Source organism: Bos indicus x Bos taurus, chromosome 7 (genome assembly GCF_003369695.1).
Source record: "Bos indicus x Bos taurus breed Angus x Brahman F1 hybrid chromosome 7, Bos_hybrid_MaternalHap_v2.0, whole genome shotgun sequence".
NCBI classification, from domain to species: domain Eukaryota; kingdom Metazoa; phylum Chordata; class Mammalia; order Artiodactyla; family Bovidae; genus Bos; species Bos indicus x Bos taurus.
In genome coordinates this window covers 91,895,891-91,910,228 of record NC_040082.1, presented here as the reverse complement: position 1 = coordinate 91,910,228, position 14,338 = coordinate 91,895,891, and the positions used below count along the sequence as shown (strand labels likewise).

The 14,338-nt window shown below is 51.1% G+C and overlaps 1 protein-coding gene across 1 annotated transcript in view; it reads left to right on the top strand.

Moving 5' to 3' along the window:
* The window catches only part of SAFB2 (scaffold attachment factor B2), a 28,901-nt gene extending 21,291 nt beyond the window's left edge, over nucleotides 1–7,610 (top strand). The window contains exons 14-21 of the mRNA XM_027547368.1: nucleotides 647–783; nucleotides 1,790–2,080; nucleotides 2,993–3,133; nucleotides 4,234–4,276; nucleotides 5,147–5,277; nucleotides 6,695–6,807; nucleotides 6,929–6,995; nucleotides 7,225–7,610. Of these exons, the coding sequence (XP_027403169.1) occupies nucleotides 647–783; nucleotides 1,790–2,080; nucleotides 2,993–3,133; nucleotides 4,234–4,276; nucleotides 5,147–5,277; nucleotides 6,695–6,807; nucleotides 6,929–6,995; nucleotides 7,225–7,369 (1,068 nt within the window). The 3' untranslated portion in view covers nucleotides 7,370–7,610. The remainder of the gene's footprint in view (nucleotides 1–646; nucleotides 784–1,789; nucleotides 2,081–2,992; nucleotides 3,134–4,233; nucleotides 4,277–5,146; nucleotides 5,278–6,694; nucleotides 6,808–6,928; nucleotides 6,996–7,224) is intronic.
* Nucleotides 7,611–14,338: the final 6,728 nt, after the last annotated feature.

Genomic DNA, 14,338 nt, shown 5'->3' with positions numbered 1-14,338 from the left:
GTGTCCCAGGCTCCTTCCCTGGGAATTGTGAGGCAGTGGGTCCACAGGAGGCCCTGGGTTCTGAGTTACACGAAACCCTCCAGGAGAGGCTGGCTTGTGGCCAGTGTGGGAGCCCAAGCCTTGGAGAGCCTCAGAATGGAAGTCATTTGTCAGTGTTTCCTGCCTTCTCCCAGAAATGGAAGAGCACAGAAGTGCCCACAGTACTCTGCTTTACTGTGCTGGTTTACACTTGTGGGCCTTTGGCTTGCTCTGTATGGAGGCCTCCTGCCTGAGCCCTGAACCAGCAGTCGAAGGGTGACCCCACCGAGCAGAGTGATTGCTGCCCTGGCTTGTGCGCCTGCCCTATGCCTTTGGGGAGCCTGGTTTTGTTGCAGATAATGCAGAGAGCTTGGCTCTGCGATTCCAGAGAAACTGCTTGCTGAGGTTTTACCCTACTCCTTCTCTTTCATTAATGCCCTTTGCAAGATTTGAAAGCAAGGCTGTAGCACCCAAACTCAGGCAGTGTGAGGCAACCCGTGCTGGGGCCTCCCTGTAAACCCCAGGGGACCCAAGGTTCTTAGTCTAGTCCAGACATGCTAATTTCACTTGCCTCGTATATTTGTCATCATCAGTTCCCTGACATTCATAAGCCAGTTTTGGTCAACAGAGCTCAAAGAGTCAGGATCGCAAGTCGGAAAGCAAAGAGAAGAGAGACATCCTGTCGTTTGATAAAATCAAAGAACAGAGGGAGCGAGAGCGCCAGAGGCAGCGGGAGCGGGAGATCCGAGAGACAGAGAGGCGGCGGTGAGTGGGGTCTCTTCTCGGGGGGATTGCCCTTCCTCCCGAGCCAGCCGCCTGGGCTTGCTGGCCTCCTGCTGTCCGTGCTGCACCCGCCCATCCCGTGACGTAGTCGTCCCAGCATAGTCATCCAAGGCTGTTTCTGCTCAGCAGCATCTCCTCTGGCTGAAGTTGTGCCCTGGCCCAGGTAGCACGCATACCCAGGCCACCTGTGGCTTTGACAGAGGAGGGTCTCTGGGGTCGAAGATCACCAGCTTCTCCAGTTTGCTTTTCTAAAATAGTGTGACTTTAGCTTCTGCATGTGGGCTTTAGAAAGTCAGAGTTTCTTGACCCATTTGAAGATGTTTCACTTCCAGCTGGCTTGCCCTTGGTGTAGAGCCTTCCCTGGCGCCCTGGGAGCGAGTGAGGAGAGCAGGGGGGCATATCCAGCTCCCTCACCAGCTCCTATGTGTGGTGGCCAAGGGGCAAGACCTGTGATTCTTTCACTGGTGCCTGGCTTTCTCCTGTCCCCACACCGTCTTAGGTCCCTTTCAAAATGCCATATGTTAAACGTACACCCTCGGAGAGGGAAGGGGTGACAAAAAGGAGCATGAGTTGCGTCTCAGGGAGAGTGGCTGTCATCCGTGTCTCCAGGGTTTTATCTGCTCAGGAACTTCAGGGTAGTGGTTATCCTTTGCTTTTTTTTACTTTTCTGCCCTTGTTTACCTGTGGTTTCATTCTGGTGCTCTTTGAGCAGGTCCTACTGGTCTGGACCTGAGGCTCTGTGTCCACTCGCCATCATCCCTCCCTCCCAGCTCACCCTGGTTTTGCTAGTTGGAGAAGGGGAAAGGATGGAGTTTGGGGTTTCTGGACAATCAGAGCCGTTCAAGGGGCAGGTTGGAGCCTGTGAGGGGGTAGCCAGGTCACATCCAGGAGCTTGATGTGTCCAGGCTCCCTCCGAGGACCTCAGTGCCACCATGTGGACTGGGCGCCACCATGTGGGAAAGTCAGGGTGGCCTTCCTGTGTCTGCAGAGAGCGTGAGCAGCGGGAGCGGGAGCAGCGCCTGGAGGCCTTCCACGAGGGCAAGGAGAAGGCGCGGCTGGAGCGGGAACGCGAGCAGCTTGACCGCCAGTGGCAGCGCCTCGAGCGGGAGCGCCTGGAGCGCGAACGGCTGGAGCGGGAGCGGGAGCGCGTGGAGCGGGAGCGCCGGCGTGAGCAGGAACGTATCCAGCGGGAGCGTGAGGAGCTGCGGCACCAGCAGGAGCAGCTACGCTATGAGCAGGAGCGGCGGTCGGTGGTTAGGAGGCCCTACGACATTGGGCGGTAAGGCCGCAGTCAGAGTGGGGAGTGGCTGCGGCCACCTTGGTGTGGGGAGTCGGGAATGCTGAAGATGGACACCTGGGCAGAGCTCGTAGCTGCCGCCTCCGCAGCTAGTAGAGTATCTCCAGAGCTGCCACTTGCTGGAGGCTTGGTGATGCTCTTGCCTTGGCAGTCCTTTCGTTGGCGCTGTGGTTCCTGGGGGAGCTTGACACTGTCTAGTGGGGAGGAGACAGGCAGGCAAGTGTTAGGCTGTGTTCCCTGCCATCTCCTTCGGGCTCACATGTCCTCCTGGAGTGGGAGGCACAGAGTCGGTGCTGTGGAAAAGTAGGTTGCCTTCCTCTAAGAAAGGAGGTTTCTCTCTCTCCGCCTTCTCTGAGCTGCTTAACTGACGGTCTCCCATCACCCCACCACCTTTGAGCCTAATTTTTTAGTAAAAATCAGGAAGAAGATAATTGGAGACCATCCCAAATTGTGTGTAGTTCGCTGTCACCCGATCTAATTCCCTTTGCTTCTGAAAAGCGCGGAGGGAAGTTCGGGTTACCATAGACAACGAGTTGGAAATGTGGTAACTCAGAATGTTGTTTCTGGAGAATCAAATATTTCATTTCACTTGCATTTGAGCTCTTGTGGGAGCTCAATACCTTGGGATCAAGGTATTAACATCCTTGTGATACAATTAGTTCACAGTGGTTCTTCTTTCAGGACTGTCAAATGAGAATGCCAGGGTGCCTTTTGGTAGTTTGGGGTTTTTAATATATCAAGTCAAAGCGATAATGACTGAATGTTTAGAGATTAGCCCTGCAGGACATTTTAAACGATACTGTGTCTGGAGAGAGCCTTCCACCTCCACCCTCTTTTTTTTTCTGCTCATTCTCTCATAAGTGAAATTTGCATCTTTTTAAAAATGAAAAACAGGCGAGATGACGCCTATTGGCCAGAAGGAAAGCGCATGGCCATGGAGGACAGGTACCGCCCGGACTTCCCTCGGCCTGATCACCGTTTCCACCACTTCGACTACCGTGACCGGGGCCGGTACCAGGAGCATGTAGCTGACAGGTCAGTGCCCCACCCCTCTCCAGCAGGGGTGGGTCTCCATCTCTTCTCATACTGGAGGTTCCTAGTGACCGCCACACGTGGGATTTAGAGACAGACCCTTGATCGGGATGTGGGAATCAGTGGTCCCTTAGGGCATTTTCTCTTTGACTCTGGGGAAGGCCTCATGGTGTATGTTTCGTGCACTGTCCTCTTACAATGGGCGGGTCCCAGGCTCTGGGTTGCAAAGCTCCCTGGGGTCTCCGTGGCCACTCTTCCTTCTTGTCCCTCCCCCAGCAGGAGTTGCACTGGAGCACAGGTCTTTGAGGAGGGGAGGGCATGGCCCAGCCTCCTTGTTCTTAAGGATGAGGAAGTGGTTTAGAGAAAGGCCGTGACCCACTGGAGCCATCTGCAGGGGTCACTGACCTACATGGGGCCCGAGCCAGCGGGCACCAAGGGGGCTGACTGCAGGGTGTGGCAGTGGCCCTCTCAGGCCTGCTTTGTGTTTTAAGGGTCTGGGGGTGTAATTTTTTTTGCCAGTGCCTCTTTAATGAAGACTATCTCATTTATTAGAAAGGCAGCCCTTGGTTTTCCAGTTTAAGCATTCTTTCTTTAAGTTTCTCATTGCGCTTGCCCAGGCTGCATATCCTTGAGCCATTTCACTGCTCATTAGCTCCTCCATGAGCGAAGGGAGATGGGGGTGAAGACAGGCTGAGACACCACTCATTTATTTAATCATGGCCGGACTTGGTTTCCGATGTGTTAGTCACATGGGTCAGATCATACCAGAGGTTAAGACCACCAAGGCTTTCTTATTACCCAGTTTGTCACCAGGCCACAGATTAATTTGGCATTGGCTTCGTGGGTTGGATCTCTACTTTTGAGACCCCTGTGAGGGACTTTAGTTCAGTAAAACCTTCCTCCCCACTTTCTTAGGCTCCGACTTCACTCCTACCCCCAGGGAGCTGCCAGCCAGCTCTTTTTTCAGGCCTGTCAGTCAATTAACTGTTCTCATGTGGTGAAAGAGGATAAGTACCCCAGTTGTTGGACTCTTCCGTGTGGTCTGCAGCGGTATCAGAGAGAACTGTCAGCTGCCACTGGAATGAGATACTTGTGTTTTGCAGGAGGGAAGGTTCAAGATCAGTGATGGGAGAGCGAGATGGGCAGGTGAGTAAAAGCCAGACCTCAGGCTGGGAGCATGGCTGCTTCTGTGCAGTGGGCAGACATGGACATTAAATACATAGGGTTGTTCATCTTATTCAATGGGAAGTGAATAAAGAGGATTGATTGTCTGCTTGTGTAGAATGCCTTCCAGTCTAGACACATGGGATGTCCCAAACAGGGGCTTAGCAGCCTGCCGGGGTCATTAAGCCTGTGTTTTAGGGCATCCCTGTCAGGTACTGGGGTGGGTGCCTCTGTCTGAGGGCCTGCAGGTACCCTAGGGTGTCAGCTCAGAGGAGAGCTGATGCCACCCCCATGAGAAAGGTGGTGGCAGTGTCAGAGTTGTGGCTGTTTAAATGGGGTCAGGGGGCAGAGGGGGTGGTGAAAGAATACATAGCGTCTCTTGCTCCCAAGATCTCTTGCTTCCAGAGCACTGACTTGGTTGGCCAGGGGCATTGAACCACTCCCAGCAGCATTGCTGGCTTCCAGGCCTCCACAGTACTGAGCTAGGGGTCTGAGGGCGCTGGCCTGCCCTAGTGGTGTAGGGGGAGCTTCCTGTCACCAGCAAGGTGCAGGTGTTTGTCGTCTTCAGGGAAGACAGGTCTGAGTGATGCCTTGGTGGACCCAGAGCCTGGGACTCTCCATGCTCACAGGGTCAGGGGCCCTCTGCTGGTCCTTCATGTGCATCAGTGATAGAGCGTTAGGGGTCCTCAGGGTTCTCAAGTGAGGAAGGGATCAAGAAGTGTCACAAAGGGCCTGGGCATGTCCTCTTGGGTGGCAGGGTCTGCAGGTTGACCAGACCCAGAGGGTGGGCCTGCCACAGGCCTATCCAGGAACCGTGAGGCTGGAGTCGCCCTGTCCCTCTTGGCCTTCCAGCACTACTCAGACGAGCGCCACAGCCATGGAGGACCACCAGAGCGCCACGCCCGCGACTCCCGAGACGGCTGGGGCGGCTACGGCTCCGACAAGAGGATGAGCGAGGGCCGGGGGCCGCCACCTCCACCCAGGTTAGCGGGCAGGCCATGCCAAGCCTCCCTGGGGGCATCACTGCCCTCACTTGGTCCCAGCTTGGCTTCTGTGCAAGGGATCCAGGTGTATGTGCCCGCCAGGTCACCCGGAACAGTGTCAGCCCTAGGTGTGAAGGTCCCTATCGCAGGCCCTGGCTGCTGAAGCAGGTAGCCCTGAGGCTGTCTAAGGCTTGTCCCCTGTCAACAGTAGAGAAGCTTCACTCGGCCCTGTGCTCCAGAGTTGTCTAGGTGTCTTGTCAGGCTGGTGTCACAATCACCAGAAGTCTCTGCCACATCTCTAGGGGTGTTTCGGATGTTGATCAGAGACTAGGGTGCCAGTTGGATAGATAGTGACCTGCTTAACACCGAGTTCTCTTAGGCTGTTCAGCCACAGTCTTCAGTGTAAAGGGGTGAGTTCGTGCTCTGGCAGCAGGCTGTGTGGAGCCGCGTCACCGTGGGACTGGGCGGCCATCACACAGCCTGGGGCCAGGTGGCTGCACCTGCACATGGGGACTGGGTTTGGATCGTCAGTTCCCAGGGTTTCTGTCTGAAACAGCTGTTTGAAGGTGCACTGTGCAGTTCGTTGTCGACAGCGCAGTTGGATGGCTTTCAGTTGATCCATGGAGCCATGCGTCCATCCCTACGACCCATTTCAGAGCATTTACATCACCCCCCAAAGAAGCCCCCATCAGCAGACCCTCCCCATCTCCCTGGCAACCACTAACCCACTTTCTCTCTCTCTGGATTGGTCTGTTCTAGATGTTTCCCATCAGTAGAATCACACACTGTCTGTCTGTGTCTGCTTCTCTCAGTGAGCATCATGTCCTCAAGGTGCATCCGTGTTGGAGAGAATGTCAGGGCTTTTCTCCTTTTCCAGGCTGATGAATCTCACAGTTTATGGAGGGACCACATTTTTTGTATCTGTTCATGAGTTAGTTGATGGACACTTTGGTGGTCTCCACTTTGGGGTGGTTGGTGTACAAGTTTTTGTGTAAATGCAGGTTTACCGGTCTCATACACCTTGGAGTGGAATCGCTGGGTCACATGGCCGTTCTACATTTAACGTTTCAAGGGACCACTGTGCTATTTTCCAATGGGGCTGTACTGTTTCACATTGCCAGCAGCCCGGTGTGAGGATCCCTGTGTCTGCACGTCCTCACCTGCACTTGACACCGTCGTCTGTCTTTTTGATAGTAGCCATCCTGACGGGTGAGGTGGTTGTGACATTAGCTGTGCTGAAGACCTACTCATGTGCTTACTGGCCACATGTGTTTCTCTGGGGAAGTGTCGCTTCCTGTTCTTTGCCCACTTCTCTCAGAAACTCTTGACAGGAGGGCACAATCGCCCAGCCACAGCCACAACCTCTCCCTGGAAGCATAGTGGGACCTTTGTGTGTCTGCCTTTTGTTTTGGCAAAGAGGTGGCCGTGACTGGTCGGAGCACAGCCAGAGGCTGGAGGAACATCAGGAGCGCACCTGGCCGGGCACAGTGGACACGGACACAGCAGGCCGGGAGCACTCTCGGTGGCAAGGTATTGGCTGACCCCCGCCTGCAGGTCTGGTAGGGCTTCTGGGCAGGGGCGGCCAGGGTTCCGCCAGCTTTCCTAGGGTTTCTGAGAAGGGAGTGTTAGCAGACTCTTCCTTCTCTTCCAGGTGGTGAGAGGGGCCTGTCTGGACCCTCGGGCCCCGGGCACATGGCAGATCGGGGCGGAATATCGGGGTAAGTTTTATCTGCCCATAAAGCTGATTTCTTCTCGCTCCTCAGTTCCTCTCACTTTCTGCATCCTTGATCAGCTTTCTGGTTGAGTGTTTTGAAAACACTCCCATAGCAGCCCTCCCCAGAAGGCAACCTGTGGTTATGAATTTTCTCCTCTGGAAAAAGCCAGGGGGCTCTGAGCCTGCTGTTGCGAGGTGACACGGTGAGAACACACGCGTGCCTTTGTTCCTAGGCGAGGCGGCTTTGCACACGGCGGGCACACCCAAGGTGATGTGGTGCCTGCCGGAGGCCTCGACAGCGACGGACTGGCTGGCCAGGACCGGGGCGACAGAGACCCCCACCCCCACCAGTACCCCCACTTCACCCGCAGCTACTAGACCCCACCCATCCACGCGTCCTGGTAGGCGGACAGACGTACTGTTGAACTCTTAGCGGAGTTACCTTGAACTTGTGGAATCTTTTAAGAAGCAAAAGCAAATCCTGCCACCGTGTTGTAGCTCAATCCAATGTGAATTCACTTTTTTTTTTAATAAATGTGTTCTGCCATTTTTAAGACAAGGTTTCTGTTAATGAGGCATTCCATTTTCCATTAATAAAAGTTTATGGTTCTCACCCGTGTATATGTATCGGTGATTACAGAGCAGAGAACAGGGTCAGCCCTCAGCGGCATCACTGTTCGGAAAGCAGAGGCCGGCTCACATTCCTGAATTCTCACAGCTCCTGTCCCCATCTTACAGAGAAGGAAATGGGTGCAGGGGTCAGACTGCTCACGAGAGTCCTAGAGCCCTTAGGTGGCAGAGCTGGGAAGGAATTAGGAATTCTTCACCAATGGGGAGGGAGTGTTCATCCGGGACCCCTGGGACCAGTCACTTTACCTGACAGTTCTGTGCGATTTGTGGGTCTGGCTGAGCGGCGGGGTTGGGCAACCCTTGCTTGGCACAAGCTCAGCGGTACTGGATCCACCCGTTTTCCTGGAAATGCAAGTTCATAGGTGAAATCTCATTTGTGATTATAAATAGCAGTGATCTTAATTAAGGGCTTCCCTGGCAACGCAGTGATAAAGAATCTGCCTGGAATTCAGGAGACACAGGTTCGATCCCTGGGTTGGGAAGATCCCCTGGAGAAGGAAATGGCAACCCACTACAGTATTCTTGCGTGGGAAATCCCATGGACAGAGGAGTCTGGCGGGCTACAGTCCATGGGGTCTCAAAGAATTGGACATGACATAGCACACTCACAGCAGCAACCTTCATTGAAAACCCCTGACGCCAAAGGGGTTGTTCACGAGCTTCTCCCAGCTCCATCTAGGCCCCTGCGGTGTGACACCACAGTGAGGCGTGTCTCTGGAAGGATCGCTGGCCCTGCCCTTCTCAGGGATGAGATGACCTGGTGGCCATAAGGCTGACCCTGGGGGGCCTGTGCAGGGCTTGGGGGCGAGAGGGAGAGCTGCCTCCCTGAGTCCCAGCCCTGGACCTGTGTGGTCTGGACTGGCGAGTGATGAGTTAACCTGTGTGCAGCCTGCTGGGAACATGATTCCCTCCTTCCCCTCCCCTTTCTCTGTAACTAGGACAGCCACCCACTGGCCCCAGAACAATTGCCAATTCTCCTGGAGTCCCCTGTGTTCCTGCTGGGTTGGTGAAGCAAGGGTTTAAAAGAGCAATCTGAAAACCCGACCCAGCTTGCCTTGAAGCCTGCATCTGGTGGTCCCTGTCTGTCTGAATTGCCCAAATAAACACCTCCCTCACCACGGGGGCTTTTAGAGTCGTTTTCCAATGACAAGTTGACAGGATGCCATCTCCATGCACTGGGGCCCAGTGTGGCATATTTCCTCCTGCACGGACAGCCTCATTGCACCCCCCAAACTAGTCTGGAAACCAGGGTCCAGGGGGTTCAGAGTTGGCTGGGAGAAGCCAGATTGGGATTGGGACCTGGAGGTGTCACCTGTTCACAGATCTTGTTACAAGGTAGGAGCAAGTCCTAAAGTTCAGAACTGGTGCTCCTGAGGGGGCCCCAGGAAGTGTGGAGAGTGTGGGCCTGTATCACCCCACAGCCTGTGAGGAAAGACAGGCCCCTTCCTCATTACCCAGGCCTAACACCAGGCTCCATGGTACTTGGATACCCTACAGGATAGGTAATGTAATCATTTATTCTCTTCCAGTTGTAGAGGTCAGGAGTCCAAAGTCAAGGTGTCAGCGCAGCTGGTTTCTTCTAAGGCTGTTGAGGGGGTTCTGTTACAGGCCCTTTCCCAGACTCCAATCCAGTCCAGTGAAAGTGAAAGCTTTAGTCACTCAGTCACGTGTGAGTCTTGGCAATACAGTGTCCCCATCGACTGTAGCCCACCAGCCTCCTCTGTCCTTGGAATTCTCCAGGCAGTACTGGAATGTGTAACCATTCCCTTCTCTAGGGGATCTTCCTGACCGAAGGATCAAACCTGTGTCTCATGTTTTCTGAATTGGCAGACAGGTTCTTTACCGTTAGTGCCAGCTGGGAATCCCCCTGACTCTGGTGGTCATCAGACTTTGACGGTTGCTGGCAATCTTTGGCATCTTTTTTTTTAAGTCTTTATTGAATTGATTACTGTTTTGTGTTTTTTTTTTGTAAAAGGTCTTAGTTTATTCTCTCAAGAAACATCTGCACAGTCACCACAGATACAGCCACTGCAGAATCTTAACTCCTTTTTTTTGCCAGCACCAACATCAGCCTTTGTAGTCCCCCTGACTTTCTTCATTCTGTTCTTGAGTTCCTTTGGCTGTTTTCTTGAGGTCTTTTTCTTCTCATTTAGGCCATATTTTGTCAGCCTGTGTTTGGGCTCACTCTTCGTGTAATCCAAGGAATCATAAATCATTCCAAAGCCAGTTGTCTTGCCACCACCAAAATGGATTCACAATCCAAATACAAAGATGACATCTGGTGTGGTCTGGCACATTTTGGCCAGTTTTCCCCAAATTTCTGTTTCAAGTACTGTTGCCTTTCCAGGGTGAAGAACATCTATGACCATTTGTTTCTGCCGAAGTAATTGGTTGGTCATGAACTTCCTGGTCCAGATAGTTACTATGTCATTCACAATGGCAGCTGATCTTCAAGCAGCCAGGGAGGAAAAAAAAAAAACAATACTTTTTTTTATGTTTTATTTTTTTGTCCAAAGAGGTATGTGGGATCTTAGCTCCCCAACCAGGGATGGAACCCACACCCTCTGCATTGGGAGGCAAAGTCTTAACCACTGGACCACCAGGGAAGTCTGTAATCTTTGGCATCTCTTGACTTGTAAATGTCTCTCTGCCTCCTTCACGCAGCCTTCTCGCTGTGTGTGTGTGTGTGTGTGTGTGTGTGTGTGTGTGTGTTGTATGCGTGCTTATGTGTCCAAATTCCCCTTTTTATAAGGTCACAGTCATGTTGGATTAGCACCCACCCAAATGACCTCATTTTAACTTGATTACCTCTGTGGACATGAATTTGAGCAAACTCCAGGAGATAGTGAAGGACAAGAAAGTCTGGCATGCTGCAGTGCGTGGGGTCAGACACTACTGAGCAACTGAACAACAGCAACCTCTGTGCAGGTCTTGTCTTCAAGTACAGTCACTTCCTGAGGTCCTAGGGGCCAGGACATCAACATGTGAATTTGGCAGGGAAAAGAGGTCACAGTTTTCAAAGATACACAGATTTTTCAGAAGCACAACTTCTGGGAAAATTGAGGAAAATGGCTTGTCATTTAGTCCAGAACCTTACAAAGAGTTGTTCACCGTTTCTGTGAACAGACCTGCAGGGTCTAAACACCCCCCCTGCTGCTTCTGCCTCAGATGAGCTGTCTCAATAGGCCCACGTGTCTGAGCACTTCATCCTGTGCTCAGTGTAACCAGGACTGGTACCCAGCATTCACAGGCTGAATTAGTATTTATCAGACATTATTTTCTTTTTATTTCTTCTGTTTATATCTGATAGAGCATCATATGGTTGGGCTGCTGTTTTGTTGTTGTTTTTTTAACTGTATGTGGTTAAGTCATAATGGGCTTCCCAGGGGGCACTAGTGGTAAAGAACCTGCCTGCCAATGCAGGGGACAGACGCAAGACACACGGGTTCGATTCCTTGGTCAGGAAGAGCCCCTGGAGAAGGAAATGGCAACCCATGGTATTCTTGCCTGGAAAATCCCTTGGACAGAGGAGCCTGGCAGGCTACAGTCCATGGGGTTGCAAAGAGTCAGACACCACTGAAGCGATGGAGCGCACAAGTCATATTAGCTCTGATTTTTATTTCTGGAGACAAAAGGGAGGTGGAAGAAAAGACTTGTTATAAAAAGAACCTGCAGGGACTTCCCTGGCAGTCCAGTGGTTAAGATCCCATGCTTCAAATGGAGGGGCTGCACATTCTAACCCTGGGTGGGGAACTAAGATCCAGCATGATATGCAGTGTGGCAAAAAAAAAAATAGAACCTGGGACACTTAGGCTGTGTCCACCTTTTGGCTGCTGTCAGTCGTGCTGCTGTGAAGATGAGTGTGCCTGGATGTCTCTGCACACCTGTTTTCTACTCTCCTGAATGTATACCTGGGAGTGAAATTCCTGGCTCCTATGGTAATTTTAGACATTTAACTTTTGAGGAACTGCCAGGTTGTTTTCCATCGCGGCTGCCCCATCTTAACATTCCCACCAGCCCTGCACGGGAGTTCCGAGTGTGTCTCCCATCTTCACCACTTGTTTTCTGAGTGCGTTTCTTGTTTTAAATAATAGCCATTCTGTTGGGTGTGTTAGGCCTTCCTTGGTGGCTTAGTGGTAAAGTATCTTTATCTTTAGTGGTAAAGTATCTGCCTGCCAATGCAGGAGCCACAGAAGATGGGAATTCGATCCCTGGGTGGGGAAGATCCCCTGGAGAAGGAAATGGGAACCCACTCCAGTATTCTTGCCTGGAGAATTCCGTGGACAGAGGAGCCTGGCAGGCTACAGTCCAGTGGGTAGCAAAGAGTTGGACACAACTGAAGTGACTGACCCCCACCACCAATGAGTGTGTTAGTAGTGTGGATAAGCAAATGGTGGTCCAGCCATACAGTGGAATGTTGTTGTTGCTTGTTGTTTAGTCGCTCAGTTATATTCTTTTCCATTGTGGTTTATCACAGGATATTGAGTGTAGTTCCCTGTGCTATAGAGTAGGACCTTGTAGTTTATCCATCTTATATATATATATATGCTAGTTTGCTAATGCCAGATTCCCAGTCCTTCCCTCCCTCATCCCCCTCCCCCTTGGCAACCATAAGTCTGCTCTCTACTTCTGTGAATCTATTTCTGTTATATAGATACATTCATGTCATATTTTAGATTCCATATATAAGTGATATGATATTTTCATTTTTTGTCTGACTTAGTATAATAATTTCTTCTTCTGCTGCTGCTAAGTCGCTTCAGTCGTGTCCGACTCTGTGCAACCCCATAGATGGCAGCCCTCCAGGGTCCCCAGTTCCTGGGATTCTCCAGGCAAGAACACCGGAGTGGGTTGCCATTTCCTTCTCCAATGCATGAAAGTGAAAAGTGAAAGTGAAGTTGCTCAGTCGTGTCCGACTCTTAGCGACTTAATGGACTGCAGCCCACCAGGCTCCTCCGCCCATGGGATTTTCCAAGCAAGAGTACTGGAGTGGGGTGCCATTGCCTTCTCCATAATAATCAACCTATATTGCTGCAAATGGCATTATTTCATTCTTTTTACGGCTGAGTAATATTCCATTGTATATATGTACCACATCTTTATCCATTCCTGTCGATGGACTTTTAGATTGATTCTGTGTCATAGATACTGTAAATAGTGTTGCTATGAACACAGGTACATGTATAGGATGGCAAGAGTTTTTAATTAAACTGTCTATTTTTTACTGGGGTATAGCTGAGTAACAGTGTTTTTGATAGTTTCAGGTGAACAGCAAAAGGACGCAGCCATATGTATTTAATGGTAACCATGCATGCGTGCTAAGTCACTTCAATTGTGTCTGACTCTGTGATTCTATGGACCGTTGCCCACCAGGCTCCTCTGTCCATGGGATTTTCCAGGCAAGAATACTGGAGTGGGTTGCCATGCCCTCCTCCATTCTCCCCCAAACTCCCCTCATATTCAGGCTGCCATATAACATTGAGCAGAGTTCCCTGTGCTATACAGTAGGTCTTTGTTGGTTATCCACTTTAAATATAACACTGTGCACCTGTCCATACGAAGGCAAATTTTTGTGTTACATATATTTTGCCACGATTTTTTAAAAATGTTTTAAAGGTCAGGGTAGGGGCGGTTGGGTGTCATAGGAATGAGAACCACGGCAGTAGGCTTGGGAGACAGACTTGGAATCCAACCTACCTGTCTGCCCATAGGAGTTACTAGTTCCTCTCTGTTTTGGCTTTGTTAACTGAGAATAGGACAGTATTTGTCATAGAGGGTCTTTGCCAAGATTAAATTAGTTAATAGATGTAAAAAGCTCCTAGAAAATGTTAAGTGTTCAATAAATGTTAACAGGCACTGGGAGGCCTACAGGAATAGGGCCTAAGGTACTCATGTTCTCCGGGAGACCCATAAAATGTTTTCTGAGGCCCAGAGAGAAAGAGGGCAGAAATGATCAGCTCCGAAAATGCAAAGAGAAAACTGCAAAATCAGAATGAATACCTTATCACATGTCTCCACATTTACAAAAATGTGTCAACTCCATCAACCGCTAAATTCTGTATTCATAAAGATTTCATTACATTTCAAAACAGCTCCTAGGTTAAATTTTCTCACTTTGCAGGAATTCCCCAGCCTGCACAATGATTGCCAGTCTCAAATTGCACGCATTCCTCTTCGTTAAATATTTTCACATGCAGTGCTCTAAAAAGGACTTTTGAGTTTTTAAAAACACAGGCATAGAGTTGTCGGTTCCTGGGGATATGGTGCTTTTTCACTGGTTTGCAGATCGAGGGGCAGGGTCTCCACTGAGACCTCCCAGTGCTGCCCCTCCCCAACCCTCCAGAGGTTAGCCCATCCCTCCCTCGTTAGTCACAAGATCACAGGATGGTGAGGCCAGTGGGTTCACATCTCAGACTCTCCTTCTTTTGTCAACTGTGTGTCCTTGGAAAAGTGACTTACCCTCTCTGGAGCTCTCAGAGTTGTCATTTCTCAAATGGGCATGATGCCTCCACCCCAGGTCGCTGGGCAGATTCTGGTGGGTGACTATGTCAGGTCCAACCTTATGAGCCAGAGGCCTCATTGGCTCAGCAAGATGCCAGTTTCTCAGCATCTCCTCTCCCCAGAGTAGCGCTGATTTTTTTTTTTTAAGGGGGGCGGGGGGGGGGGGCGGTGCTTGGCATGCAGTTTGTGGGAATCTTAGTTCCCTGATCAGGGATC